Source organism: Manis javanica, chromosome X, assembly GCF_040802235.1.
Source record: "Manis javanica isolate MJ-LG chromosome X, MJ_LKY, whole genome shotgun sequence".
In the NCBI taxonomy this organism is placed as follows: domain Eukaryota; kingdom Metazoa; phylum Chordata; class Mammalia; order Pholidota; family Manidae; genus Manis; species Manis javanica.
Window position 1 is genome coordinate 106,536,683 of NC_133174.1, and position 27,507 is coordinate 106,564,189.

Below are 27,507 nucleotides of genomic sequence, written 5' to 3' on the forward strand. Positions count from 1 at the left end.
CTTACCAACTTTACATTTCCCTGTATGGCCCCGGAAGATGACTGGTTAGCCAGAGACGGGTAAGATTCCTCAAGGGAGGAACAACCTAAGACAGGCACAGTCGCAGGGGGGCCATCAGGTGAGAATTTGGGGATCAACAGAGGTGAGGCTCAGAACCTCACCCCCCCTGTTTTGAGAGAAATCTTCTGCATCCGTGGATGTTTTGCTGCCCTTGTCTAGCCTGGATTAATACTTAGTCCATAGGCACACACCTGATCATCTGATCATCTACATTTGCCTTCTTACAGCACTAAACTATGTTTTCTACCTTTATCTTGCATCTACCTACCACTTCAGCATTTTATTAAAAATAAAAATAATAATAATAATAGGAGAAATGTGGGATCAACATATAAATCAAGTACAAAAATCAAATGAATATTCATATTTGACCTGATGGTTTATAGGTCATATTGCATGATCAAAACCGAAAGTTTCTGTGATGACTGCCCTTGTACTGTTCACCATGTAAGAATTTATTCACTCTGTAAGAATTCGTTCACCATGTAAGAACTTGTTCGTTATGCTTCAGAAGATTGGAGACTGACGAGAATTAGGCTTGAGATGGATTAATGATTGTACATTGAGCATTGACCCCCCTATACTGAATTTTATTGTTGTTAACAACCATTTGATCAATAAATATGAGAGATGCCCTCTCAAAAAAAAAAAAAAAAAAAAAAAAAAAAAATGATTGCCATTTCAAAGAAAGGGAAAATACAGGAACCAACAAAAGGGACAAAATAGAACAGCAAGGCTGTCTCAGCAGCTCATTCTTGCCAAAACCACTTCTCAATATATTTTATTCTCGAACAGAGTTAAGTGACTTCACCTTAATTCCACATCAATACCAAAGCTGATCTAAGAAGTTAGGAAATCTGGACCCTCCAATGCAGAACCAAATATATACCTGGCTCAATTATTTAGGAGCCTTAACTGTAATTACACTAGTATTTTGTTTTATTGAACTTATCTAAAGAAACCAGATTAATATGCAACATTTCCCTACTCCCGCCCCCCACCCAATCATTTTGGGACAAGGAAAAAATATAGAGATAAAAATGAGTTTTCACACCCCTTAATCCACAGTCACTTCAGAGAATTAAAAGCTGGCTCTTCTCATTCACTAATTGAACCATAGCTTCTCAAGGTTGCCATGAGCCTTGTAGGAAAAAAAATTAATCCTGTGAAATCTATAAAAGTTTTAGCTTAGTTACCTTTGTCATTGTTAAAACATTAAGTGCCAAAATAAAACGCACACCTCATTTACCTCACTACCAACATTAGGAAAGGCCATACACTGTAGGAAGAAAGAGTTACTAGAAAGCAAATACCACACACTGTGTTAATCATTATAGGCGAATAAAAGTTAACAGAGATCCAAGTGTAAAAGTTAATCCCTTTATATTTTTAAGATACAAATTTAATAATGGACAGTTTCTTCACATAAAATACTTATAGAAAGAAAAAAGTAAAATATAAATGGGGACATTACTGTTTATTGTGGGCCAATTACATGTCCAGTGTGCTGCTAAATAAACCACCTAATTGTCCTAAGTGTCATTTCATTGAAGATATTTATCAATATTAATATTCATCTTTGTATAGTAATACTGTGAATATTAACACTAGATTTATCTGAGATACAAAACAAAAACCATGCAAAAGTCAACAGACTGAGATTTGGTTGAAGCCAGCATGTTGGTCCAGAGGAGAACATGATGGGTGACTGATCAACTGTTCCGATTTGCTAAGTCATTATGTTCATCCACATGTGCTCTGGTGTTGAAATATTTTGTGCAAACACCACTTTCCCTCTCCAAAGACCCAAAGTGTCCCTGCTAGGCTGCTGCCCAGAAATAAGCATACTATCATTTTGATCAACTCGGCTCCTTTTTATTCAGGAAGCATACACTAAATTTTTTTATACATTTTTTTACATTCCAGAAATAAGTGAAAATAGCAGTTTTAAATATGTTACAAAGTTGGCTTTGGGGGCTTAATAGCTTTCTGAGAGAGGGACCAGCCAACTGACCATCTCATCAAAGCACCAATGGGTCTTCAGTCTTTTACCAAGTTTTACCACAGCTGTGGCCACCTTGGATGTTCTGTACATCCAGACCGTGTGAAAGCTATAACGGAGAGTTGCTGTGAGTCTCTCTGCAAGGCACCAAGAACAAATAGTTCCACCTTCCTTTCTTTAGATTGCATCAAAGCTTTTGAAACTTTTCAACTGCTCTCTCAAGTAGTGCTCTCTTGGCATGAAGACTAGAATTTGTTAAAATTCATATGTCACAAGATACAGTAAACCACTTCCAATATTCTGGAAACCACATGGCAGAAGTTATAAATAAATGAACACTAAAATTACTTTAAGAAAGTTTTACATCATTTAGTTGGTAAGACATTTACACATACAGCACAATTTACTGTTAAACATTCTATAACTGGCTTCACACAAAGATGAAGATAGATAATACAAAATGATCTGACATGTTCAGTAGGTCTAGAATTAAGCCTGTAGTTTCATTGTAGTCAATATCAACTTTACATATTGTTGCAGACCGCTGTGCTATGCCCTTTACAGTGGGAATTTCTTTCCTGGGGTGAAATTCCACTTAGATATTTGTTCTTTCTTTGTACAAACTACTCAAACCTGAGGGACACAGCAATATCAAAGACACAAACAGTAACTGCACAGTATCATCTGCTGGATTAAGCTAATACAAGTGGACAGAAATCTTCAGATTCCAGTATCTCATAAAGCACTATATGAAATGAACAAGGTGAAACATCTTAAGAATGAATATACTCTGCAACCAGAACATGGAGCATTTCTGTAATTCACAAATCTGCCTCAACAGGCATTTACAAAATACGTTGGGAAGATCTCAATTTGCTTGAGGCATCACAAGTTCATAATGCCCCACTTGGCCTTCTTGTTTGAGTTGATCTAGTAGGTCTTCCTTCCGTCTTTTTCTGCCTACCACCAGGTACCTGTCATGACCTACCCCATGCGACTTACTCTTAAGACCATACTTCTGAGCAATCTGATGTATTTGTTTCCGTTCATCATTAGTCAGCTCTGTAGAGAAAGTTAAGTCTGTGTGGCTTTCAGAGCGGGCGTAGTTTCTGATGATCTGTTCAATATCTCTCTTGGCAATTTTATTTACCCTCTCTACATCAAGACCGAGGCCTTCCCGCTTATGCTGCTCTTTGACAGAGATTGGCTCCCGAATGCCCTCACCAGATTTCCCTAAACCACCACCTGTCCAGCCCATCTTTCTTAGCAGCTGATTTCCGATGTTATCTTCTTTGATTTGTTGTTTGTAAGCCTCCTCTGCTGAGCGGCCCTGAATTTCATTTCTTGAAATCACATCTTCAATAGCTCCTTTCTTCAAGTTGTTAATGACAGTTGGCTGGGTCTTTTTGAGGGTTTTCACAGCTTCCCCAGCAGCTTCATACTTGACAGTTTTCTTCACCCCGACTGCTTCTGCAATTACTTCACTCTCGAGAATCACCTTGCATTTCCATCGGAGACCTGTCATTCTTTCATAGACATATTCAACTGTCATTCGGTTAAACTGAGCCGTGTCATTCAGTGTGCACACAGGATTCGAAGAATTCTCATAAACTACCAGATCCTTTATATCTTTCTTCTTTCCCGATCCCCTGGGTGAAGAGCCTGTTTGGCACTGTGAACTTTTGACAGATGGGTAAGTGGGCTGTGTTTTCTGAAGAATTTTCAAAGCCTCATCAGCAGCTGCATGCTTACTTGTTTTTTTGGTTCCGTAACCTTCAGCTAAGCAGTGATCTTGCAAAAACACTCGACAACGCCATGTGCGGTTTGGCATCATCTCATATTTGTACTCAACTGACATTTTGTTGTATGAGGCAGAATTGTTAAGGATCCCAATCGCATCATTTGCATTTTCTGTAAGGACAAAATTGGTCCAATGTTTGGCGGAAGCATTAAAAATCGGCTGTCCAGAAGCATCTTTAGCCAGCACCACCAGCTCTTCTGGTGGTTTCAGAGCTGGAGGAAATTCGTATGAAGGCAGGCCAATTTGACACACCACAAGGTCCTCTCCAATTGTATGCTTGAATTTCCGTCGGACAACCCTAACTTCAATACGTTTCTGCAAGAGCTTCACAGCTAGCTCAGTAGCTCGATCCCTGGACCCGTTCTTGCTGCCAGCATAACCTGTAGTTAAGTAGATATTTTGGCATCTAACTTCACAAGCATAACCATCTGTTAGAAGTTTTTTATTTTTGGGGATGTCAGCAGGAGGGATTTCTTTCAAAGGAGCATATATATACTCAGGATTTGTCTTACATGCCTGAATACAGCGAGTTAACATATATGTATAATTAATTTTATCAGATCCAGAAGTCATCTCTGGATTAGAAACGTTCTTCCAGATAGTTGCGGTTAATTTTTCAATAAAATACTGCTTCTCGGCTACCACTGACTCAGGAAATGTCTGTGATGGTGAAGGCTCAGGAGCTGACTGAGAGTTTGCCTGCTGTGATGTGCTGCTTGGGGCAGGATTCCCATTGTCAAAATACATGTTGGCTGTTACAGGCTCGTCTTTTGTGAAAATGAATCCTGATGAATCACAATACTGAGAATTCCCATCTTGTACACTGAAAGAGTCTTGAGTATAATCCTGGTAGATGTCTCTTTGCATGCTGGTAAAATGTGTTTGTTCAGTTACCTCTTTTGTTTGAGGGCCATAAGGATCTTCCTGTCTTTCATCTTTTGAACTACTAGCTACAAAATGTACAGGCTCAAAATGAGGTCTCGCATGGAATTTGGAACCAGCTTGCTTTTTAGGAGGATTTTGACCTATAGAATGAGTGAAATTTACAATTCATTAAAAAGGGAATATTTCAAAAGAACCAAGCAGGAAATTAGTACCAACCATATTATTTGCAAGCTGTATGGTTGGTACAAGTTAACTTCCTATCACAAAAACTTCAGGTCATTTAGGTGAAAGGACTCAAATATCTGTGGAAGACTACAGCATAAGGAGGGATGCTTCCTGTCCTTCCACGTATAAGGGAAGAGACTTGATAGAAAATATGCCATTGACTGAAGTATGCAGGTCACCACCACGCAGACTGGCAGATGCTTTTGTATCTAACAAATTAAAGCAAAGGTGAAGTGTACCAAGTAAGAGGTCGTTCCAGTACAATCTTATACCACCTGTGCTGAAAAGCTCCCCTCTGAAGGATTGCAAATAGAACAGATGGCTCTAATGCAACAGAGATGATGACCAGAGGCATTTACAAAGCCTCTCTTTTGTATCAGAGGCGACTTACTCTGTGATGGTACTTTACAGAGTTGTGACTAACAATCAAATAAAAGTAGTTATCAAAAAATCCCAGAGGTTTTCAACTTCCAATTTAAAGCTATGGAAGTACTCTCTGTTGAGGCTACACCAGACACTAGAGCTTTCTACCCTACAACACTGTTCAGTACAAAGCTGGTTCCATCTTGAACCCAACCGAGAGGATTTAGTTACATAGATGCTCAAATGATTAGATTATAATTTTATTTAGAGGAAGGTCCCATGGCATGGATTTCAAGGATAGCATTATAGTATGACTTCAGTATTCTTAGTTTTCAGTTCTTTTTAGCATCCGCAAATGGAAAAGAAAACTGACATGACTAAAAGTCGAAACTTTTTTTACATTTGTGTTAAGATCCAATGTTATGTAAAATTCTATACCACATGCATATCATTAAAAGAAAGCATGTTCTTTCTTCAAATCCCACCTTCCAGACACAAGTATACTCACCATCACATGTTGAGAGGTGACGTTTTTGACCTTTGGAAGGTTTGGACAGCATCAGATCATATGAAGGCATCTCCCCAATATCAATACCTTCGGCCATTTGGAGAATTTTTTCCATCAAGCGTGGACTGTACCTATTTAAATTAATATAATCTACAGTTAAAACAGGTAAGAATGCAGTTTTTTTAAAGAAGCAACTAAATGAGTCAATCTTATAATTGCTCCCATAGACTATCAACAGAATATCTTGGCTATAAAACTGAAGACTATGCCCTAAAATATTTATTTATCAAATGAGCGATGTATGTTACTGTCATTAGAAAGTATATAAACATAAAATCAAGAAATTTAAGTGCAGACCTTATCTTTAATTTGAATCAAAAGTATTTGTATAAATGCATGATTTTTTTTCTCTATCATGTATGTATATTATATGTAAATAGTTACATTTATATATTTAGAGAAGAGTGTTCAGAGCTGCTGCATTGTTAACATCCTGATTGTGGTATCTATCATGTCCCATGAAAAAGGAATCAAGGTCCTTAGAGAAAGGGCTGATTCCAAGGCTATGCAGGAAATGTGTAAGATGAACCTGGGAGATATTCTTGTGCCTGGAAACAAGGAAGCTGCCAAAGACCTCAGCAGTTGTGCCAAACAGACTCAAAAGCCAATCTGAACAGACTCCTACTGGCAAAGTGAGCCAACCTGAGCATCAGTAAGAATAGTAACCACAGTGGATTGAGACACATCAGATACGTTAAAAATCCATTCATAATGACACTTACAAACTCATTATTGGTCACTTTTGGAGAATGGCAGGGAATCAAGTCATTTTTCCAAAAACACGTAATAAAAGCAAGCATTGATCCAGAATTTCCTTGTACAAACTGCACCTCAGAGCAACTGGACGGGTAAGGAAACATCTCTTTTACAGAAGCATTCCAGCTAATGAATGAAGAAATGATAGTCAACTACCATTTTGCAACCCCAAACGAAATAATAAGTGATAATCAATGGCTGCTAAGCATATGAGCTGAAAAGCTGATGGGGAAGAACCCAAAAATAGATGTGCACACACATGCACAACTGGGCTTTGACAAAGCTGCAAAAGGAATCCAATGAAGCACAGCCTTTTCAACAAGTGATGCTGCAGCAAGTGGACATCCACGGGCAAAAACCATCCAAGCAAACAAAACCTCAACCTAAACCTCAGTCCACACACACAAATCAAATGTATCACAGACCTAAATATAAAATGTAAAGCTATAGAACTTTTGTAAGAAACACAGGAGAAAATCTTCAGAATCTGGACCTAGGCAACCATTCTTATGCTTGACACTGACAGCACGATCCATAAAAGGAAAAACTGATAAAATTAAAAACTTTTGCCCTTCATAAGACCCCATGAGGTGAAAGCTGAACCACTGTATTGTGTATTTGAAACCATCATAAGATTGTGTATCAATGATACTTTAATATAGAAAAAAAGACCCCAGGAAGAGGATGAAAAAATGAACTACAAACTAGAAATGTTTGCAAACCACACACTTGACCAGAAACTAGTATCTAGTATAAAGACCTCTCAAAACACAACAGTAAAAAGAAAAAATCATATTAAAAAATGAACAGAAGACATGAACAGAACATTTGACCAAAGAGGATATACAGACTGCAAAGAAGCATATGAAAAGATCTTCAGCATCACTAGCCACCAGAGAAATACAATTTAAAACTAACAAGCTATCACAACCCACCTCAGAATGGCTTAAGTGAAAAGGGGTCAGACCACCCAATACTGGCAAGGATGCAGAGAAACTGGATCACTCGGGCATGGTTGGTGGGAATGTAAGAGAGTGTGGCTGCTCTGGAAAACAACTTGCAAGTTTCTTACAAAATTAAACACATAATTACCACACAACCTAACAATCACATTTTGGGCCATTTATTTCAGATAAATGAAAACTTATGCCCACACAAAAGCCTGTCCATGAATGCCTGTGGGAGCTTTACTGGTAACAGCCAAGAACTGCAATCAGCCCAGATGTCCTTTGACAGGTGAATGATTAAACTTTGGTCCGTACACACCATGGAACACTACTCAGTCAAAAAAGGAATAAATTATTGATGCCTTCAATACTGTGTAGTATGTTGGGGGGGAAATGGGATCCTTGGAGTATTGGAACTGTTCAACATCTGGACCGGGGTAGTGGACACACAGACCTATGTGAGTGATATATTGTATAGAACTGAATACACACACACAAATACTAGTAAAACTGGGGGACACTGAATAAAATTAGTGGGTTGTAGCAAAGTCACTATCTTGGCTGTGATATTACTCCATAATTTTGCAAAATGCTATCACTGGGGGAACTGGGTAAATAATACAGGGCATATCTTTTTGTATTATTTCCCACAACTGCACATGAATCTACAATTATCTCAATAAAAAATTCAAGTTGAAAAAGCTGATGAGGAACTTTATAATCTTAATATCATTAAAGACACACAACCAGATAGATGTGTGTACCCTTATGTGATACAAGACATACAAAGCACTATCTACAAAGCGTTCCTGCCCTCCAAATAACTGAACCTACACCTAATCAAGCCTTTAACTCCCCAAAATATGTTAAACACCACCATAAGAATATAGCCAGCAAAATCCAGAATGAAGGAAACACTATGTGACAACCCAATTTCTTCATCAAATAAATACCGGCATACCCTGGAGACACTGCAGGTTCAAGTCTAGACCACTGAAATAAAGCCCATATAGCAGTGCATGTAAAAGTTATGGTTACACTATATTGTAGTTATTAAGTGTGCAACAGCATTACATCTTAAAAAACAATCTACAAACCTTAACTTCAAAATACTTTATTGCTAAAAATATCCTAACCATCATCTGAGCTTTCAGTGAGTTGTAATCACTGATCACAGGTCACCATAGCGATGATAATAACAGTGAAAAAGTTTGAAATATTACAAGAATTACCAAAATGTGACACAGCAATACAAAGTTAGCAAATGATGGAAAAATGGTGCTGATAGACTTGCTTGAGGCAGGGTTGCCACAAACCTTCAATTTGTAGAAAACACAGCATCTCAAAAGGCAATAAAGTGATGTGCAATAAAATGAGGTATGCCTATAGCATGAAAATTAAAGGAAAGGGGAATGGTTATAGGTTAAAGGAGATCAACCAGAAACAATGCATGGATCTTTTCTGGATCATGAATCAAACAAACCAAATGTAAAAAGCCACTTTTAGACAAATGGAGAAAAGTGACATGGACTAGGCTTTGGATGATTTTAAGAAATTATTGTTAATTTTGATTATGAATAATGGTATTATGACTCTAGTTTTAAAAATTCTTATCTGATACAGATATATACTGAAGTATTCACAGATGAAATGAGCCAAGATCTTCTTTAATGTACTCCAGACTATCCCCCACAAAAAGCTGGGGGAAGAATAGACAAAACAAGAAGGGTAGCAAGACAGACTTGGTAATTGTTCAAGTCGAGTAATAAGGTACATGGGGATCCATTAAACTCCTCTATGTGTGTGTTTATGTTTTAAAGCTTTTTAACTATGGAAAAATCAGTTTTTAAAAGGGCTCCTTATGAAGTAGATTGGCTGCTGGACAGAATATCACTTTACTGCACAGAAACAAAAATATGGGCACAAGAGATGTTTCTGTTATCATGGTGGCTCACCCTTTCTACCTTCAGAGCCTTTCCCAGCTTATGACCAAAAAAAGAGAATTCTGGTGGTGTTTGGAAAGAAAGTTCTGAAAATTAGTAACTATCACACTTTTACATGATTAGGTTCTGAATTTGAAGGAGGGGAACATTCTCCATTTTTGGCACAATAGGTTCCACACCCATCAGATATCTTTTCTTGTGAAATACACAAGTCAAGACATGGTAGCTTTCACTGACATTACTGGAAGCTAGCTCAGTTTCATCCTGCACTTCCCACTGATAATTGCTACTGCTGCTGCTAACACCAGTATTTAAATGCCAGGAGTAATTTTATGTTCACTTACTTTTATCTAAACATCAGAAAGCATAGCCTAAAACCTCCTATATTCTATATATCGCTTCCATTCGGATCAGGGAGTCCAAGTTCTAAGGTGTAAGATAAAAACAAAAGATTACGCAAGTGAGATGAAGCCTTCAAATCTTAAAACTGGAAATGCCACTTTTGCTACCAAAACTGCTACTAAACCAAGTCACTCACCTTGAATTCCAGTCAAAATTCTCCAGACCTGCAATTATAGCCTGATTCCAAACATGGTGTACAACTGTAAATGGCATTTATGTCATGCATATAGTGTGCAGGAATGATGCATTTGGGCCTTGTTCCATTCACTCTCACTTTTCTCTGAAGTTTTTTCCAGCATTAGTAATAATTATACCTACTTACTGTTCCCTATTCATTACATCTACCACAAAATTCAACAACACCCATAGGCTATAAAAATAAACCTTTGTGCAGGTTGCAAACACAGTCAGCTTCTCAGTCCTTTATTAGGAAGCTGTTAATGCTGAACCAGTCCAACCAGCTCAAATAATGGAAGAGACCATATACACTACCTAACACTTGACTATTCAAAGAACAATGCAGATATTAATCTAGAGTCTTTAATAAGAAGACCACTAGGATTTCATTCCCATTTCTAAAATTCTCCAGAGTAGCCACTCAGAAATAAAAATATGGTTCCACGAATTTTAAATAAAGGAGTAAAGCTTTCATTACTCAGTCCTTCATTTTGTATTTTTTTGTAGTGAATTTGAAAGAAACACCTTTACTCCAGAAATTTTACAGAATCCACCAAGAAGGGCACCTACAAACCCAACCACCAGTAAGTTCATTGACATTTTGGAGTTTTTTTATTCTTTTTTTCTATGCTTTCCATATACTGCCACCCCACTCCCCACCAAAATCACTATCAGATCATCTATGTTGATTTGCAATCAGGTGGGGGGGTTTTTTTTGTTCTTAATTTACTATAAGCTTTTTCTCCACGTCATTACCACAAGTTTTAATGGTTATACAGTACTCTATCTAATGGAGAGACCATGATGTAAAGTATCATTAATTGCATATATATTATCTACAGTTTTTAAGTAAAAATCACACAGTTCCCTAGGTACTCATATGAACAATTATATAAGTGCTGTATAGTTGTTTTAGAAGACTGTACTAACGTTTCACTAGCCACATGACATTTCTTAGAAATTGCTTGCAGAAAAAATTCTTCACAGGTTGTTTACTTTTATGAAGCAGACAAATAAAAAAGGGAAGAGAAATAATTTAAGCTACTTGAGCTCCTGGTTGCCTGGATTATGAGGGAAAAAATGATAAAAAAGCAGATTGGAAAACATTATTTTATCCTATAAAGTGGTGGCTCTCATAGTGTAATCCCTGGATCCTCAGCAATCCCAGGATCATTTGCTCATCAGTATCACCTGGGAACTTGTTAGCAATGCAAATTCTGGGGCCCCACTTCAGACCTACTGGATCAGAAATGGGGGTGGGGTGGTGGCAGCTGACAACAATCTTGTGTTTTTTTGTTTTAAATTATAGTATCATTGATATACAATCTTAAGAAGTTTTTACATGAACAACATTCTGGTTTCAGCATTCACCCATATTATGAAGTCCTCACTCCACCCATTGCAGTCACTGTCCATCAGTGTAGTAAGATGCTATAGAGTCACTACTTGTCTTTTCCATGCTGTACTGCCTTTCCTGTGACCTACCTATACTGTGAAGCAATCTTGTGTTTTAACAAGCCTGACAGGTGACTCTGATGCTTGAAGGTTGCAAAACACTGTTAGAGCATCCAGACTTGTTGCAGGAAGATCACCTCTATCACCCAGAAGAATGAAACATGGTTTGCCTCCCTGCACATGTGAGCTCCTCCTGGCTTGGTCTTATGATCAAGGAGTTTTCAAAGATATCATTAACCTGGGAGTTATTTCAACCTCAACTAAAAGAAAATACAGAAAGCCCTCTAGTGGAAAAAAAAGTACAAAGACCTTCTTTCTTGCTAATGTTCTAAAAGTCAAGGGATGAACTGTAGAGAAAATGAAACTTCCTACGGCCAGGATTCTCGTCTGACCCTGGTCAGCTTGCTTACTGCATACGTGTAGGCAATATGGTATTACTGACTCGAAATAAAGAGCTCCACTCAGTGCTCTGGGTTGCACAGCTGCAGGAGAGCAGAAGCTGGAGTGGTGGCAGCACCGAGGACAGAGACTGAGACAGCTGCGGGGGCAGAGAGGCCCAGAAGCGGAGACCGGCTTGCTGCATGCAGACTCGCTCTGAGTGGACGGAATTCTAGTGATTGACCTACCACCAAGGGAATAAAGTTGAGTATAAGCCCTTTCACCCCAAAAATGTTCCACTGTCATTTTTTGGTCTCACAGAATCAAGAATGAACTTGCCCAGGGCTGAAACCCACTGGCAAGACATGAACTTTGAACAACAAATTAACAATTTAAGAATGAGCTGTTTCACCATGGATCTGCAGTTCCCTTGAGAGGAAAAAAAACCTCTTCTATCACAGAAGAATAGACCAGAAAACAAGAGCTCTGCCAACATCAACGTTAACAAGTACCCGAATATAGATTCTACCTACCTGAAGACGCCAGCTAAAAAGCCTGCCTAAAGTGGAAGACTCAACCTCGTCCCTAGCTTCTGAGACTCTTTATTGCCCCATCTCTTTCTCTTACATCTAAGTTATCAGATATAATGCAAACATTTTTCAGTTACACTACTTGATGTTATGGCACTTCTTGTATTGACTGAACTGACTTAATTACCATGTGACATGATGACTATATACATACATACACATATATATGTATATGTGTATTTATATATATCTATACACACATACACACACACTATACACAGATGAGCTTGGGTGAGCACACACATACACAAAATGCCCTGGATGCTCGAGCTACTAACACCGACTACCACTGGCCTGCTTTGTTTTTAAATGCCCTAGTTATATACAAGGTAGCTGTTCTTGGAATAAAATCCTGACATGTAATAATGATGTGGCTTGTGTCAGTTACTTGCTTTCACTCCTGGTCCATTCTTCCCCAAAACAGCAGCTGTGTCTCAGCGTTAAGAGCATCAGAAGACTTGGGCCCTAGTCCCAACTGTGGGACCTGGGAAAAGCCTCTTAACTTCTTGGCCTCCATTGATTTAGCTGTAAAAATGAGACACTGCCTAATTCCCAAGGTGGTATTAACTGAGGTACATAAATATTTTAAGTATTTTGGACATTATAAAGCTGTATTCATTTGTTCACTCCACACATATTTACTGAGCAGCTATTATGCAGAAGGTGCTCTTCTAGGCACTGAGGATAAAGGTGTGAGTAAGAAAGCAAAACCCTTTCGCTAAGGGAGCTTACGTTCTAGTGGGAAGGTCAGATTTATTATTACTAACACAAAGGATGGTTATTCTCCTCCCCCATGTAAGATTTGTTTTTTAAGATTCAGAATCCCCATGGCCTTCTGTGATATTAAGAAGATCTATGACTACAGGATAAAAGTACCTTTTCAAATGCAAGAACATGTTAAGTGAAGGTCAACTACATTTATCTGACTTGATTAATAACTGAGACTTCCCCAGTTGTAACCAGTTCCTCCAATGAAATCATTATTTCTGGAGGCAGATCTTACACTAATATAGAGAAGATAGGAAAAAATTAATTTTTGTGATGAGAGCAAAGTGAAGTATCAAGAACTGGATACTATTCAACAATTAAGGGTAGGAGCAGACAATACTATTTCTCTGTAACTGTTACAGTCATTCCTGAAACTGAACAGGCTGAATGTGATCTGAACATTTTCCACAATTTCTCATCTTCCCTAATAAAAAAATCCACCATGAGGAAGGAGTGTCAAAAAAAAGAAGCCCCTCAGTCTTTCAAAGGAATCAATAGTCTTGTATAGGACCTGTTTGGGGGTTCTGAAGGACAGAGGTCCCAGCAGTCTGTTCTAAAAAAATGCGTTGGAACTATACTGCAGTCTTCACTGTATGTAAAGAGCTTTCAAGGAGGCCTGCTCAGAACGCGCGCACCAGGGTCTGGGAAAGGGGGGTACACACACACGCACACTTAAAACCTCACCCAGACGCCAAATGTTAATCCACTGATCACATTTAAGGCGAAAGGAGGGCGATCCATTTTTGCTGTAGCTGTATCCACTTCTTTGTTTGCGTCCACATTATGCGCAAATCTACCAGCAAGGAGGACCCAGCAGCTGAGAGACCTCATACAAACCGCTTCCCCAGGACACGGCAACACTCAGCTTAGGGGCTGATGTTGTTTTATTTAATGGGGATGCAAAGGCAGAGTGGTCAGGAGGAGTCTAGGTTTAGAACCGCAGGGTTCCCTCCCCTCCCACCGCGGACCCCCAAAATCCCGACAGTCGAAAATCTCTGCGGATACCGCATCCTTGAAAGGTCCTATGCAGGTCCACTACGAGGTTCTGCTATTCATCATTTCCCAGACCCTCCAAAACCACCACCACAAAGACCACCTCTCAACAATTCTCTTTTATGCGCTCTTTTATCTTCATCCCTGGTCCCAGAGGGTCCGCTCCCGCGATCCCCGCACCCTGCTAGCTGTTATGTCATCTCGGGCCACCTCACTCCGCCAACCACCCTCCTCGCCCCGGACCAATAGTGAGCCCTCTGGTGTCCTCCAGCACCTCCAGATCTCCAGTCTCTAAGACCTCATCCCTATCCTGCCTCCGTCCCTATCCTGAGCCCCCCCATCACCGACCCCTATCCTGATCCCAAACCCGTCCCTCACACCTTCCTCACCTGCAGCCCAGGAAAACGTGGTTGGTCCAGGCAGCGGAGAGCGCGAGAAGCTGGTCGAGAGCAGCCCCGGGATAGCTGTGCAGGTGCCGACAGATGAAGCTGCGCCGCAGAGCCCACTGCCAGTCACTTTCGTGGCTATAGCGCCACTGCTCCAGCACTGGCTCGGGCGGGGGCGGCGGCAGGGGGGGCAGCGGCGGCGGCGGCAGGGGGGGCAGCGGCGGCGGCGACAGGAAGTCGCCCCCCAACAGCAGACGTCCGCCAGCCATCTTCTCCGCCCCCAAGTTGGGACCCCGGGGATGAAGCCGGCCACCGACCAGGAGCTAGCGGAACGGGGGTCGGTGGGAGGGGCCGGGCGAGGAGGGGCGCGCCAAGGCGCGAAGAGCAACTCTCAGGGGACTGGAGTGTGTGCGTTTGGGGCGACCTTTCAAAAAGGAAAAGGCGAGCACCAGTTCTCGTCCCAACGCCGAGGCACACGCCCGCTGCACTTCTCCAACTCGTGGAGGGGCTAGAAGGAGCCCGCCACAGTCACAGCGCACTGGGTGGCCGAGCCAGAGCCCGCGCTCTGCACCTCCAGCGACCCGCAGACCCACGCACTGCGCGGGAGGGGAAAAAAGGCTCCAGCACGCTCTGCACCCACTCCTCTGGGCGCTAGCCTACCTACCCGCGTGCCGCCCCGAGGTTGTGAGGCCAGTGCGCCTGCGCCGCGGCTGTTCCCTAACTTCAAAATCCCGTCGCGGAATCTCGCGCGACGTACATTTTTCCCTCCGATGACGAATAGGGCCTTTGACGCGCTACGGTGACCAGTGGAGGGCGGGAACTCCAGGAAGGGAATCTTTGGAAGGTTCTCTGAGGTTGGGGAACATCGTACTGTTAAATCCCTGGAAGGCGCCCTCAGATCGTCGCTGGCAGCAATGGCTCTCCTGACGTTTCCCCCCCGGGTTTCTGAGTGGAGCAACGTGGGACCGTGCCCTTTGGGAGGGGCTTAGGTTTGGAATGGATTTTACATTTTTAAAAATGTCAGTTCTCCGAGGCGCCTTTTCTTCAAAGGATAGCGTGAACAGCTGTGTGCGTCGTGCATATTAGCTTTGTCTTTTGTTGTGAAAGCATAGTAAAAATGAAATACCTGCAAACAAAATCATCCACAGCGCCACTTGTCAAGTAAACCACTTTTATCGTCCATGCTCCCTTCCAATTGCTGACAAATACACCATGTTTACACAGTTCTGGTCATGACTGCAAATAAGTCTGTATTTCATGTGCCAATCTAGAACGTGCAAAATACTACGAAATACAAACGGTGCAAAGAAGAGGTTAAAAGCTGCATAGCAGCAAATGGCTAAATCACTCCGTAGCCAAACATCATACTCCAGCCGTGGATCTTCTCCATTCAGTTCCCTCAATCCCAGTCTGCCAATCTGTGCTATTAAAGTAGTGAATGAGTGTCTGTCAGAGGGAATTTACATAGCACCTATTATATGCTCGTTATAGTAGAAATACAAAGGAAAAGGAAACTGGGTTTTCTCTGTTGTCCTATAACTGGTAACAGTCCTGGTGGGAAGTAGTAGTCTTGCAGAAAACTAAATGTCCCACTGGCAGCAGGATCATTGGATGATGTGGCTTTGACCCATTGCCCTCTTTAACTCTTTACTGACTTATTTCTCATTGTATGACACATCTGATGTGTAGGGCGTATTGGACTGAGAAGAGCAAAAGATAACTGCTTTTCACACTATTTCATCCTGATGTGTTTCCATGCCTGTCTCTCCCATTACACAGGGAGTGCTTTGTCTTTGACTCTGTGGTAGGTATTCATGTTTATGGAAGTCATGGCAGTCTCGAACCATCAAATCAAAGGACATGATACTAGGAAGGAAGATTAGAGATTATCATAAATTCTCATCATCGTTGTATGAGTGTGAAAAATAAGGCCAGAGAGAGGTGAAGTGACTTGCTGAAAGCTGTAGAGACTGTTGTGGCCAGGCTGAGATCAGACTCTAGGTCACCTGACTCCTTATCCAGTGCTTCCCCACTCATTGGCCATTGCATTGCCTTGTTTATGTTCTTCACAGCATGTATCACTTATTAGCTTTTTAAAAGTTTGTCCTTCCTCCCCCTCCCCACCAAATGTCAGTTCCATGAGAACAAGGAACTCATCTATGTTGCTCTTAGCACCTAGACCTGGCTTTTGTGGGCACTCCACAGATATTTGTGGAATTAAATGAATGAATGAATGAATGAAGGCCCTTTCCATTGTCCCAAGTTTGTGAAATTCATTTTCTTGGAGCCTACATTTTAACTTGTTTGGTCATTGTATGGTTGGATTAATTTTAGCCTAAGCTTCCAAACTTCATCAAAATCAACATTGTATTCAATACACATGTTTTCTAAAAGTTTTGCGAAAATAAAAACTTCCTCACAGGTTAAAAATTTTCTATCGTGTAGAAACAAAATAACTTCATTCTGACTTGGATTATAAAACGAAAGGCACTGAAACTGATGTTAGAGGCTATTTGCTCTGAAACAGCCATAACTGGATTCCGTTTGTAAGTCTCACTATGGAATAAACAGTTGCAGCTCTAAAAAACGAAACAAAATTTGTATGACCTTCTTTCCCTGGCAGTCCTTCTGATCAAAAAATCCTTCAGCCAACCTATCTCAGCTCATTCTGGGTTGAAACCCCTAAACACAAGTAGAATATCTGGATTATTGTTGAAGAGAGGTGTTGGAGGGAGCAATGATAAAAGCAGCCATTGCAATCCTAAAACAGTCCAGAAACCAGTAATCATCCACCCTCCTCCCCTCCACCATCTTTATCTGTTCTAACACAGGCTCCTGCCACTGTCTGTACATTATATACATATATACACACACACACACACTAATAGTTCCCTGACCTTTCCTAAGAGGGAGTCAGTGAGTGACTGAAGGAGGGAAACCTGGAGCCTGGCTAAGGAATGTTCCCATAAACTATCCCAGAAATTGGATCACCAAAAGTCTTGACCGGAGTAGTCTGCCCTACAATATCTTCTTGAGGAATGTTTACTAATGGATTAAAAGCAATAGCTAGGAGTTCTCACTGGCCAAATCTTAGCAATTTGAGTACAAAAGTTGTTAAGGACAGTAACGAACCATCAAAAGGATAGAAAGCAGTAAGTCCACGGTGATGCTAAGTGGATAAAGAAACAATAAGGGCGAAGGGAGGGCCTTTGCTGACGGGTATATTTGAAGGGAGTGTTGGAGTTGGAAAAATCATTTTGTAGGTTGGTTTGGGCAAGAATTATCAGTAGATGCTAAATCTAGGGGGAAATTTCTTATGAGGAATAGGATGTTTGCATGGACTTATGGACTTCTCCCCAGATTGTTTATTAGTAGCAAAGAAGATAAAAACCCCAGTAATTACACAGTGGAGAAATTGGACAATACTTTGACACAAAATGAGAACAATCTATTTTTTAATGAGATTTCAAAAATATCATAAAAGACAAAGGCTGTTGCAGATTAAAGGAGTCTAAAGAGGGCACAATGGGTGATCCTGGACTGAACCCTATATGGAAAGAAAAAAATGCTATAAAGCATATCATTCAACAGATTAGTGTAATGATGTTAAACTTACTAAATCGATAACTGTCTATTGTCCTGTAAGACAAAATCCTTACTATTAGAAAATCTGCACTGGAATATATAAGGGTAAAGGACCATGATACATGTAAAGTACCTTCAGATGATTTAGAAAAAATATGTATATCTATCTATCTATCTATCTATCTATCTACATATATGGAGAGCATGAATGATAAAGCAAATGGGGCAAAACATTACCAATTGGTGAATCCAGGTCATGAGTGTGTGGGTATCCTTTGTACTATTCTTACAACTTAATTTCGAAATTAAATGTTTGAAAAGTGCAGTAACTCCCTGCATTGGTGAAGAATCTCAAACTAGTTACCTTTTTGTTGTGTGTCCAGCATTTTACTGCGCCCTCTGGAGGGTGTTAGATGATGTTCCTATCTTTGGGAAGCTTAACATCACTTGAGGAGGGAGGTCCCTCAAAGGGGAAGCAGAAAAAATTACAAAAAGTTCAACTAGGAAGTTAAAAAATGGAGAAGAGATAGGCTACGTGGGTGGGGGTCAAGAAAGGCTTGAAGGAGAAGGTAGAGCCTGAGCCTCAAAGGCAGGATCTTAATCAATAGAGGATATTTCAGACAAAGTCAACAAATAGATTGTGTAACTCAGGGAGAGGCCTGTGCAGAGACCAGTGGACTGGAATAGATTATTAGGAAGTATCAGAAAATATGGTTGAATAAGTAAATTGGGGCCAGTCTAAGTTCCTCAAGAGCAGTGTCTAACTAGATCTCATGCAAAAGTATCCCCCATAGTATAAGGCATGGGGCCAAGCCCATCGGAGGTGTTCAATATATCCTTATCATTTGATGAAGAAAAAGAAATTTAACCCCAAAACCAAGATAAGGAGTTTGTCCCCAATCCTATACATAGCAGATATAGATAGAATTTTTTACAGGTGTTGAGCCCAGGACAGGGACTTTGTAAAACCCAAGCCAAAGAAGCTAAGAGGTAGTGCAGGACCTGAACATACACCAGTGGAAGGTAGGACCAGGTGGCAAAACCACTGGGAGATACTATTGTTCAAATGCATAACCCCTTGAATGGGTGCCCCTATTTTAAAAGAATGGCTTTGCAAGAAAGCTGTTTATAGCCAAGGTATAAATCTCCCTAAATAGGGGCACTGCAGACAGAAAAGGGCATGGCTTAACCTCAGGCCTTACAACTGGAGCCTGGGTTGCTTGGCCTTTTGGAGAGTATTAGGGGTCTGGTTCTCTCCTTAGAAGCAGCTGAAGTTCCCACTTGCTCAGCAATGCCCCAGAACAGACTCTCATGGCCACAGCAGGCCCCTGCCTCTGGTCTAGCAAAACTGTACACCAATTTTTCATTATCCAAACCGATTTTCCCCACTAACTTGCACTAGAACCTCAGCCATTTGTCTTCATTTCTTATTTCCTTGGACTGACCAATCACTTCTAACACCTTTAGGCTAAATTATGCATCAACAAGCACTAAAATGTGGTAGATGTCAGACTGGCAAACTAGGGCCCACGGGCCAAGTCTGGTACCACCACCTGCACTTACATGACCCTTGTGCTAAGAATGGTTTTTACACTTTTTGGTTGAAAAAGACCAAAATTCAGGACATTTGTGAAAATGAAACTCATGTGTGAATTTTAAATTTCAGTATCCATAAGTAAGGTTTTATTGGCAGCCAGCCACACTCATCCTTTTACACAGTATCTATTGCTGCTTTTGTGTTATAGTAACAGCTAAATAGTTGCAGTCCACAGGGCCTGCAAAGCCTAAAATATTATCAGCTGGTCTTTTTTTAAAATTTTTATTTTATTTTGGTATCATTAATCTACAATTACATGAAGGACATTGTTTTACTAGACTCCTCCCTCCCCCAAGTCCCCCCCACATCCCGGTTCACAGTCACTGTCCATCAACATAGTAAGATTATCAGCTGGTCTTTAAAAAAAGTTTGCTGACCCCTGGCCTGGAGCAATGGTTCTCAACAAGGGACAATTTTACCCTCCAGGAGACCTTTTTCATCATTACCACTGGGGTGGGGGTGCTTCACAAGGGGGTGCTATGACATGTACTGGGTAGGGACACTGCTAAACTGCTAAACTTGCTACAGTGCACAGGACAGCCCTCCACAACAATTACTTGGCCTCAGATGTTAAGTGTTGAGGTTGAGAAACCCTGTGTTAAAAGAACCTAAGGTACTTTGTGTAGAAGGAAAACTCCATCCTTAATAACGAATACTGTTTATTGACTGACCAGGTCTTTAATATACATTAGCTCATACAGCCTTCACAATCACCCTGCAAAGGAGTCCCTGATATTCTCCTCTTACAGATAAGTTTTTCACACAATTTGTCCCAGAGCACACATGGCCAGCAAGTCTGTCTCCAGAGCCTGCGCTTTTCCACACTCAGTGCCTGCCGCTGCTCGGGGATGTTAGGAGGTCACAGGTGAGTGTCTCACCCCACTGCCCCCCTAATGTGAGAGCTATACAAGCCAGGGTAGTTCCTCTGGTCCTCCAGAGGCCTCCAGGCTTGGGTATGGAGAGGATACAGATCACTCTCTAGTCTCCAGCATCGGGCCATTCGGGAATGAAGCCAATGAAAGAAAACGTCATGTTAACTGCAACCAAAATTATGAAAACTGACCACGCCCCCTCTTGCTCACTTTAATGCTCATAGACCCAGACACAAAGTTCTGTAGTTGATCCTTGAACACCTCGGGTTAGGCGGGCTGACCCTCCACATAAAGGGTCATATAAATATATATAAACTCATGCATAGCTTTTGACTTCTCCAAAACTATTAATAACCTACCGTTGACTGGAAGCCTTACTGATAACATAAGCATTTGATTAACATATTCTGTAGGTTGTATTATATATTGTATTCTTACAATAAAGTAAGCTAGAGAAACTGTTTTTTCTAATTGCTGCGAATCACCAAATTTTTTTCCGATATATTTATTGAAAAAAATTCATGTATTAGTGTATCTACACAGTTCAACCCCATGTTGTTCTAGTGTCACCTGTACCTGCTATCTATAGAATGCTTTTTGAGTCATAGAGAACAGTCATATTCATGAATTTTCGGGAGGGCACATCACAGGATTAAATGAAAGACAAGTGGTACAGTTTTTTTCCTTCCAGAATTATAACTCACCCAAACCTTGTTCTGTAGGATCTGACACTCCACTTTCTTCATCTTTTATCCTAGGTGATAATGAGCTCAAGGAATCAGTTAAATCCATGCTAATAAAGGAAAAGTAGAGATTTCCTGCCCACCCCCAGCCAATGGGAATGTTAGGCCCAGATGGAGGAGGGTAGTGGGGACACAGCAGGCCACCTAGGAAGGCTGCATATGCCAGTCACCCACTTGGAAGGCAGCCACCCACTCCTCCTGAGGCAAACTGTGGTGGACCCGCATCATGTACTGATTTCAGATCAGATCACACAGCCATTGAGCATTTCTTTTGAGTTTTATTGAAAATTGACATGGACATTAGAAAGGTATCAAGCTAAACAGTGCTGGTTTCGGGATGATTTTCCTGGAGAATGAAAGCCCCTGAGGGGCAGTGACTGGTCACACCTTTGAGCAAAAAGAACAAAGGAAAAGAAAGGAAAAACAAACAGATTCTGGAAAACATGCAAAGAGGCTCTCTCAAGAAATACGGGACAGTGGAAGGTAATGGTCATAGAGATGTCACATAGCATTCTGATCCAAGTTAAACCAATGAATTCAAGGCCGACTTATCAACATCAAAGCTCTCCCATCAGATCCCAGGTTGGGCAGAAACCTCTCTCAAGACCCCAGCTGGCCTTGGAAGGTTGAACAGAGTAATTTTGATCTCACTAAGTTTAAACCCCATCCTGTCTCTCCCTTCTCCACCTGAGGCTAGTGGCTCCATTTCCCCCTTGCCAGGGGAAAGTCTGCAGTGTCTATGAATGCTGAAGAAGATACCGAGTGTTACTTGCCTTTCTCTCCCATATTCAGAAATGTTTAATAGTGGCTGTAGACAGTCAACCCACTCAACTGGAGAATCGGTGTTAAAAAAGAAAAAAAACAGAAAACAGAGAACTTGTGAACAGCACTTCCACACCCACACCTGAGGTCTCTTGCCCTGGTCACTTACACTTGGGTGAGTCATCCTGCAGTTGTCTCTCTGAGGTTGCATTTGGTTCATTCTCCAGCTCTGATGGTTCTTTTCCTGCCTCGTTAGGTTAAAACAAGACACTTCCATTTAAAATACCATGTAAATCAGGAGAGAGCTTCTTGCCGGACACAGGGACACATGAACACTGTTGAGTGTGTGGTGTGTGCACAGTTTGAGGGAAGAGGGAATTGGTTGGTTTCTAGTTTGAGACAGTGTGGAACCCTAACTCTTCTAGAATGGCAGTCTTGTCCTTTAGACTTAATGCAGCTTCTGAAGACAAGATTAAAAAAAGCTGGAGAGGGAGAGAGAGAGAAAGAAAACACGAAATTAGCCAAAGAGAAAGCACAAAGTAAGACAGGGCAAGGGGAGTGGGCAATGTGAGATAGCACAGATTATAGATAAAGAATACAGGATAGTAATGGGGCCACTGATGGACCATCACCACCAGCAAATCTACTGAGAAGGTTTTAAGAACACCACACACCTGTTTAAAGCTTCTTGTTTTAATTCAAAAGCACATATTAACAGCCACACGTGAATACCAAATGATTAAGACAAAAAACAAAATAAAGAACCAAAGTGCTCTGCACTGCAGGCAGGAAAAGCAAACTTCTTGGCTTGAGAAATGAGGGCTGTGTGTGTGTGTGTGTGTGTGTGTGTGTGTGAACTTCTTGGCTTGAGAAATTAGGTGTGTGTGTATGTGTGTGTTTGGGGGTGGGGGTTGCGTGTACACACATGGGGATTTTTCAGGAAATCCATTCCATTCCAGTCGGGAAAAATAAAAGTGTAGATCATTTCCAATGACTGGTTTTGTTTCCCCAGAAGTAAACAGAGTACTTAGGGTATCTTTTAAAAAAATTAGTAACAATTGTACAGTACTAATTAAAAAGCCTTTTCACTGAAGAAGGAAAAACGCCTTTCTGTCTACAGTGAGAAAAGCTACCCAATAAAATAACTATTTTAATTATTTTAATAGCCCTGATAGACTTTCTAAAGGCCTCATGTTCACTCACAGGGTAGATTTCTGTTTACCAAACTTCCTTGATTACAAGGATCATCTAGGACACCTGTTAAACATTCGGATGCCTGGGCCCCATTCCAGACTTCCAGGAAAACTGGCTGGCTAACAGATGCCTGGGGATCCTACTGTCAGCAGAAGCACTAAGTTCAGAGCTGGTCTGAAGTCTTCTGCTTTGCCAGCCCCCTACCCAACTCCCCTTGGCTATTCTTCTATGGGGAAAAAGACTCAAGGGCCTTGTAATACTAACTATTTGTTTTCTCTGAACATCAACAGACCTTGTCTCCAAGAACATACAGGAACAGATTGAATCCATTTGTGAAATGGATCGGTAGTCAGGAGCCACTGAATTTAGCCTGGCTTCTGCCATGAAATAGCACTGGGACCTCCGGTAAGTCCCTTCCCTTCTCTGGGCCTCAATTTCCTCTTATGAAAAAAGTGGGTCACATCTGTCTTAAAGACCCAAAGTTCTCCCTTGGTAAAAAAAATTCTGTCTAGTCTCTGAGATCTCTCAAAGGTTGAGTGGCTCTAAAATTTTGAGGTTTTCAGGGCTTCTCCGGCCTCAAGTAGTTAATCTGTAAACAAATGCAAATGAGGGGGGCCTATTTGTAATGCAAATAATTACCCAGGGGATGGAGACGGGTTGGTTGTTTAAATTTGGGGTTCTTGGGAAGTAGCTGTGAAACTAGACTTGGTAACATCAAAGCTGCAAGCAGGATGCCTTTCCCAAGGAGACCTGACAGCCCAACTTAGCATCTGAGCTACTTGGCCGAATATTCACGTTCCTGTCTGTTCTGTTTTGTTTTGAACCTCAAAGCATAGAGGCTCCCAACATGCTCTACAATGACACTTGGATTTTCTCAAGAAAACTAGCTTATGCTTTGACAGCATCATCTTCATAGTTGCCTCTGGTCACTAACCAGTCAGTGACTCACCAAACACACCTCAGAACTGCACCCCTTGCTCTGCCAACAAGAAAAGATAGTGTGTAAATGTTTGCTTTTCCTTTTTTCTACTTTTCCCTTATGATTATCTACTGTTGAAGAGAGAAACCCTCCCCATTCTCAACATTGCAAAAAGGCCTGAAAATTTGGCAGAGCCTTGTTTGACTGTGTGTTTTGGGGAAAAAAAGTGGTTAAAAAAAAAAACCAACCTCAAAATAATTTAAAGAAAGAAGGTCAGGATCAGTGCCACTGGGGCTGGGAGGCGGAACTCAAAAGAAGAGGTGGGGTGTGAAGTGCAAGTACACAGCAAGGGTAAGGGTCCTGGCTGCCTGGCACCCCAAAGGAAAGCTGTCAGTTAAAATAGGAACCTTGGCTGAAAAGGCTAAGTGGAGTCCAGTCCAGCTGTAGCAGGGAATACTATTCAGTACACAGCCATGAATTACTGCAAAGGAAGGGTAGAGAAACGGCGTGTTAGCCACAGATCATTGCCAGCTCACCTCCAGCTCTCCCTGTCTCACTGTGCCTGGTGGCCCTGACGGACAATGCAGGACTCTCTCCTTCAAAGGGGTTCCCAAAGCCACTATTGGATAGGCCTTGGTATAAAAATTAGTCCTGGAATGTTTTTAAAAAATCTAATTCTTAGACTGGAGAGAAAGGGGCTTTCCAAGATCCAACACCTCTTTCTCCTCTCCAGCTGATTGTCTCACTTCTTCTTACTGGGGGACACGTGAAAAATATAGATTAAAACTCATCATCACATTCACCAAATAAACAAACTGGAAGACTCATTAGAGCAAAACTGAAAACACTGCTGCTGTGACTGCCCAGTGTGGCTGTTCATGGCCCTGGATGATCATGTGTGCTACCGGATGGTCACACATGCCCCCTTACTGGGATGGTATGGAGTCCTGAAGGGAATTACAGAGGTACTGAGACTTCTCAGAAGAATTCCTTAAGTCTATCACTCAAGACACTAGGCTGATAATAACATTCAGGTTTATTCTCCCTTCCGCATCCATGGGGTACCTATATTATAGAGAGGGGAAATTTATGCTCTTCTCTTCAGCAGTCGTGTTTTCTGGGAAGGGTTTGTTGTAAATAAATTCATTCTGCATTTTTAACACAGCTCGAGTGCAGTTACTTGGAGCAAATCAAAACTGTTAAGGGCTGGACTGAGAGGCAAGAGGGAAAAGGCTCCAAACGGCTTCCTTTGGAGCCTGCTGAGAAGGGGCTTAGGCTCCTGTTGGTGGGTGAGGGCTAGTCAGGGAAGCCCAGTGACTGGGGACTAATGGGGAAAGCCATGCTGACTGGTGCTTACCCAGCCATTGTAGACGTGAATACGTCAGGGAACCAAGCAGCAATCAGGGTTCAAACAGGGAAGCTGCTGGTGGAGTGTAGAAGATTGACCTCCTGAGCATGTTACAGTCTGGCAAAGATAGGTGGCAGGCTGGGGGCCCTGGGATGCATGGTGCATCTCCAAGCCACACGACTGCTGGCTTCTTGACCAGAGGCCAGGCACCGTCCTCGGACTCTCAGGCTTCTATAAACCTTGTCAGGGAGAGAGGGGAGGGCACAGGTTGTGTGCCCCCAGACGTGTTAAGGGTGAATTAGAGAAAGGGAGGCCCAGCTCCGTTGCGCAGGAAAAGGGTGTCTACAGGAAGCCTAAACTGAAAATGAAAAGAGAAGTTGGATTAATGAATGGATGGATTAATGCACAAAACAAAAGGTTAGAAGAAAATTGTTTGTCATGATGACTAACGGATAAATTAGAATATAGCCTTGTTAGGTGGTCTTGAGGTCCTGGGAACATGCTTTCTCTCTCATGCAACCACACACACCTCTGAGTGGCAGCAGTAGTGCAGTGGCATTTAGCTAGTAAGATAATTATCAACACAGTACTTTTTCTCTCTTTAATTACTAGATACTGACTAACACCCCCACCCAGACACACTGTATAGGAATAACTCCAGTAAATCTCCCGGTGGTCTCAGGCTGGTGGATAGAGAGCCAAGCTCTCAGCCACTGATCACCTCGGTCCCATAGGGAAAGCAGAGGAGATTGGGGTTTCTCCTCAGGCAGCCTTTGGAACAGTCCCACTCAGCTAACTGGTATCCCGGGATCTGTTAGAGAAGTGTCTGCAATTGGTGCTAGGCTCTGAGCTAGGGTCAAGACCAGTTACCTAAAAACCTGAACTATGGAAATCTGTCACTAGGCTTGTGTTCACACAGCACTTTGACCCTTCTCCCACTTAAACTTCATCCCTGTGACATTAACAGGGCAAGCAGTATCAGTCCTCGTGGTCACAAATATCAGGGCCAGCATCAGAGCCTGAGTCCCTTGACTATTGGATCAGAACTTTTTCCATCATAGCACAGTGTCCCTGAAAGCTCCCTGCCTGTGGATCAAAGTCCCCATTTATTACCGAAGAACACACTTATCTCATTAAATAAGCCCACTAGATATTTGGGAAAGATAGTTAAAAGCATATGCATATGGGAGTATGTTTGTACAGTCACCTTCTCAGAGTGAATAACATCCCTGCACCAACACACACAATCAATCATACAAACAGCCATTTATACCAGGAATTAGGACTTCTGTGCCCTTGTTTCTGTTCTGCCACTCACTGTGATTCTTGGTCTCTTAAATTCCCTGTTCCCCCATTTACTCATCCTGTAAACAGAAGATTATTCCTTCCTCCTCTACCTCAAAGGACTGGTTTAAGGTGAAATGAAATATCCTATGGGAAAACACTTTGAAAAGTATTAAAATGTTATACGAATGCTCACCTATTTTATTCTTCGTCTACTTCCTAGGGGAAGAAAGGACCAAACGGCGCTGCAATGGTCTATGCTCTGGGCTTCATGGGAAGACTGATATGTTTTGCTATGTGTCTACTGTCCACATGCTGCACATCCCCTGCAAAGGCCAAGGGGCCAGTAACCACTGAGATACAGTATGGGCAACTGTGGATGGACCACAGAGGAATTTCTCTTCTGAGCGCAGACAGCTGTCAGTAGTGCCTCAAGCAATTTCAAACCCAGTGAGGAACAGTAGGTCTCATTCTGTCTGCACTCCAGTTAATGAGGGGTGGCCT

The 27,507-nt window shown here is 41.6% G+C and overlaps 2 protein-coding genes across 7 annotated transcripts in view; both read right to left on the bottom strand.

The window, feature by feature from the left end:
• Positions 1–272: 272 nt before the first annotated feature.
• On the bottom strand, positions 273–17,269 carry NKRF (NFKB repressing factor). The gene is made up of 3 exons (XM_017676148.3): positions 14,703–17,269; positions 5,845–5,975; positions 273–4,888 (listed from the first exon to the last, which is right to left on the bottom strand). Exons 1-3 carry the CDS (start codon positions 14,966–14,968, stop codon positions 2,931–2,933), a joined length of 2,355 nt encoding a protein of 784 aa, XP_017531637.2. The 5' UTR covers positions 14,969–17,269; the 3' UTR covers positions 273–2,930.
• Positions 17,270–21,754: 4,485 nt separating this feature from the next.
• The window catches only part of SEPTIN6 (septin 6), a 70,111-nt gene continuing 64,358 nt past the window's right edge, over positions 21,755–27,507 (bottom strand). For 2 of the 6 annotated variants that reach the window (XM_073227394.1, XM_073227397.1), the window contains one exon: positions 25,392–26,077. In XM_073227394.1, the coding sequence (XP_073083495.1) occupies positions 26,062–26,077 (16 nt within the window). In that variant the 3' untranslated portion in view covers positions 25,392–26,061. Of the gene's footprint in view, positions 22,741–22,931; positions 24,853–25,391; positions 26,078–27,507 lie in introns of those variants that run through there. The other 4 variants (XR_012127271.1, XM_073227396.1, XM_037016915.2 and 1 more) reach the window with 4 other exon arrangements.